Source organism: Terrapene carolina, unplaced genomic scaffold (assembly GCF_002925995.2).
Source record: "Terrapene carolina triunguis isolate 2854851 unplaced genomic scaffold, T_m_triunguis-2.0 Scaffold30408, whole genome shotgun sequence".
In the NCBI taxonomy this organism is placed as follows: Eukaryota; Metazoa; Chordata; order Testudines; family Emydidae; genus Terrapene; species Terrapene triunguis.
This window is the reverse complement of record NW_020694759.1, coordinates 13,997-15,647: the sequence shown is the minus strand read 5'-3', so window position 1 is coordinate 15,647 and position 1,651 is coordinate 13,997. Positions and strand designations below refer to the sequence as shown.

General features: G+C 59.7%; 1 protein-coding gene across 1 annotated transcript in view; it reads right to left on the bottom strand.

Annotated features, from left to right (window-relative positions):
• Nucleotides 1–338: 338 nt before the first annotated feature.
• The window catches only part of LOC112122797 (histone-lysine N-methyltransferase EZH1-like), a 13,490-nt gene continuing 12,177 nt past the window's right edge, over nt 339–1,651 (bottom strand). The window contains exons 12-13 of the mRNA XM_026662798.1: nt 1,219–1,259; nt 339–714 (exon numbers count right to left, since the gene is read on the bottom strand). Coding sequence (XP_026518583.1) covers nt 464–714; nt 1,219–1,259 — 292 coding nt within the window. The 3' untranslated portion in view covers nt 339–463. The remainder of the gene's footprint in view (nt 715–1,218; nt 1,260–1,651) is intronic.

Here is a 1,651-nt window from a genome sequence, read left to right as displayed (position 1 = left end):
GCTCCCCTCTCGCCACCCGACAGCGCCCCCCGCGGCTCGCCGGCAGTGCAAGAGAGCAAAGCTACACTGGGAGGTGTTTAGGGCACCCGAAGTTCTGCAAACAAAGGGGCGCATGAGCACTGCAGTATGTGGCGGGACCCCTGTGGCACAGCATGAAAGCCAGGGACATTTCTCTTCCCTCGATCCCACAGAGAGATTCCAAAGGCGGAGGACTGGCCCCAGGAGGGGGTAGAGGATATAAACAGCGCTCTGGGAACAGAACTGTAGCACCGTTGAGTGCCGGAGACGCACTCAGCACGTCGAGCTGCTAGTAGCACCACAGGGGGCCTGTGGGGCACTGCACACGAAGGTGCAGATGTGAGTTTCACTATGGAAGTGTCATTCCCCGCTGACAGCCCACGATTTACCACAGAACACACCACTTCCCCTGACTTGGGCAGACTGCTAGCCAGGCCTCGTGCACTTAGATTCCAGCCACCCTGCGTAAGCTGCCTGGAGGCGGGAACGCGAGGGAGCTGCGGTAACGTCCCGCTAGCGCCTCTGTGCAGGTAGCAGGGTGCCTGGCTTTGTGCCCAGCTGTGTCCTTACAGTCAGGATTGCACTGGCAGAACTTTTCACAGAAATTCTGAGTCATGATGCAGGGGCAGGAGCTGTCGCAGGGGTGGTCGGGGTGGTCGCAGGGCTGGTAGTTGTACACCTGGGTAGGTGAATTATCTACAAGAAGAAGAGGGGAAATGCCATGGTTACAACCCATGCCCCGCAAACACCCATAGACGCGGAGTTACTGCGCACCAGGCTCTGGAGCATCAGAGCAGGCCATTTCCAGTTCTGCCAGCAGAGGGCAGGCAGCCGGTAAGCATGAACGCCTTACAGATGCTGCACTGGGATCACAAGCACATGATCGGTTTACTTCGCTCCTGATCAGCCCCCCATCATCCCCCGGCACTTGCCTCCGCCTGGAAACGAGAGGGTGCCCCGAACGCTCCCGCCAGGACGAGGCGGATGGAAAAGTCCCACCACAAGCGGATGGGAACTTCACAGGCTTCCCACATCAGCCAGACAAGGCGCAGCCGGGGAGCCAACAATAGCACCGGCTCCTGTGGCTGCTGGCCTGTCGCTCCCAGCTCGAGCTGGCCGGCTGGAGAGACTCTCAGCACTACACAGCGCCCTGATGCTTCTCAAACCCAGCCCCAGATCACGGCCAGCGACGCACGGTACCTTTCTTCAGCTGGATCTTCCTGCAGTGCGCAGCCCACAGCCTGAAAGAGAAACACAGATGTGGGACTGGGGCGCCTACCTGAGGAAGGTCCAACAGCGTCTGTGCCTGGACGCGCAAGGCTCCCAGTCAGCTCAGCAACTGGAGAGGTGAGATTCCATCGGCAGCTGGGCTGCCAGCTTCGGGCACCAATAACCACCAGCTACTGGTCACAGAGGCGTGGACAGAACAGAGCCAGGCGTCTGGGAGAGACGCTCCTTAGGGCAAACCCTAACGTCAGGCGAAACCCCACGGAAGACAAACAGCTCGGCAGGATGGATTAGAACAAGTGCATGAGAAGCTGGTTAGAAGCCAACCACCTTCCAACCGGGCCTTGAGGGGGCTGACTCTCACAGGCAGCTGTTCCCCAGTGGCTACCAAGCTGCTGCTAGCGGC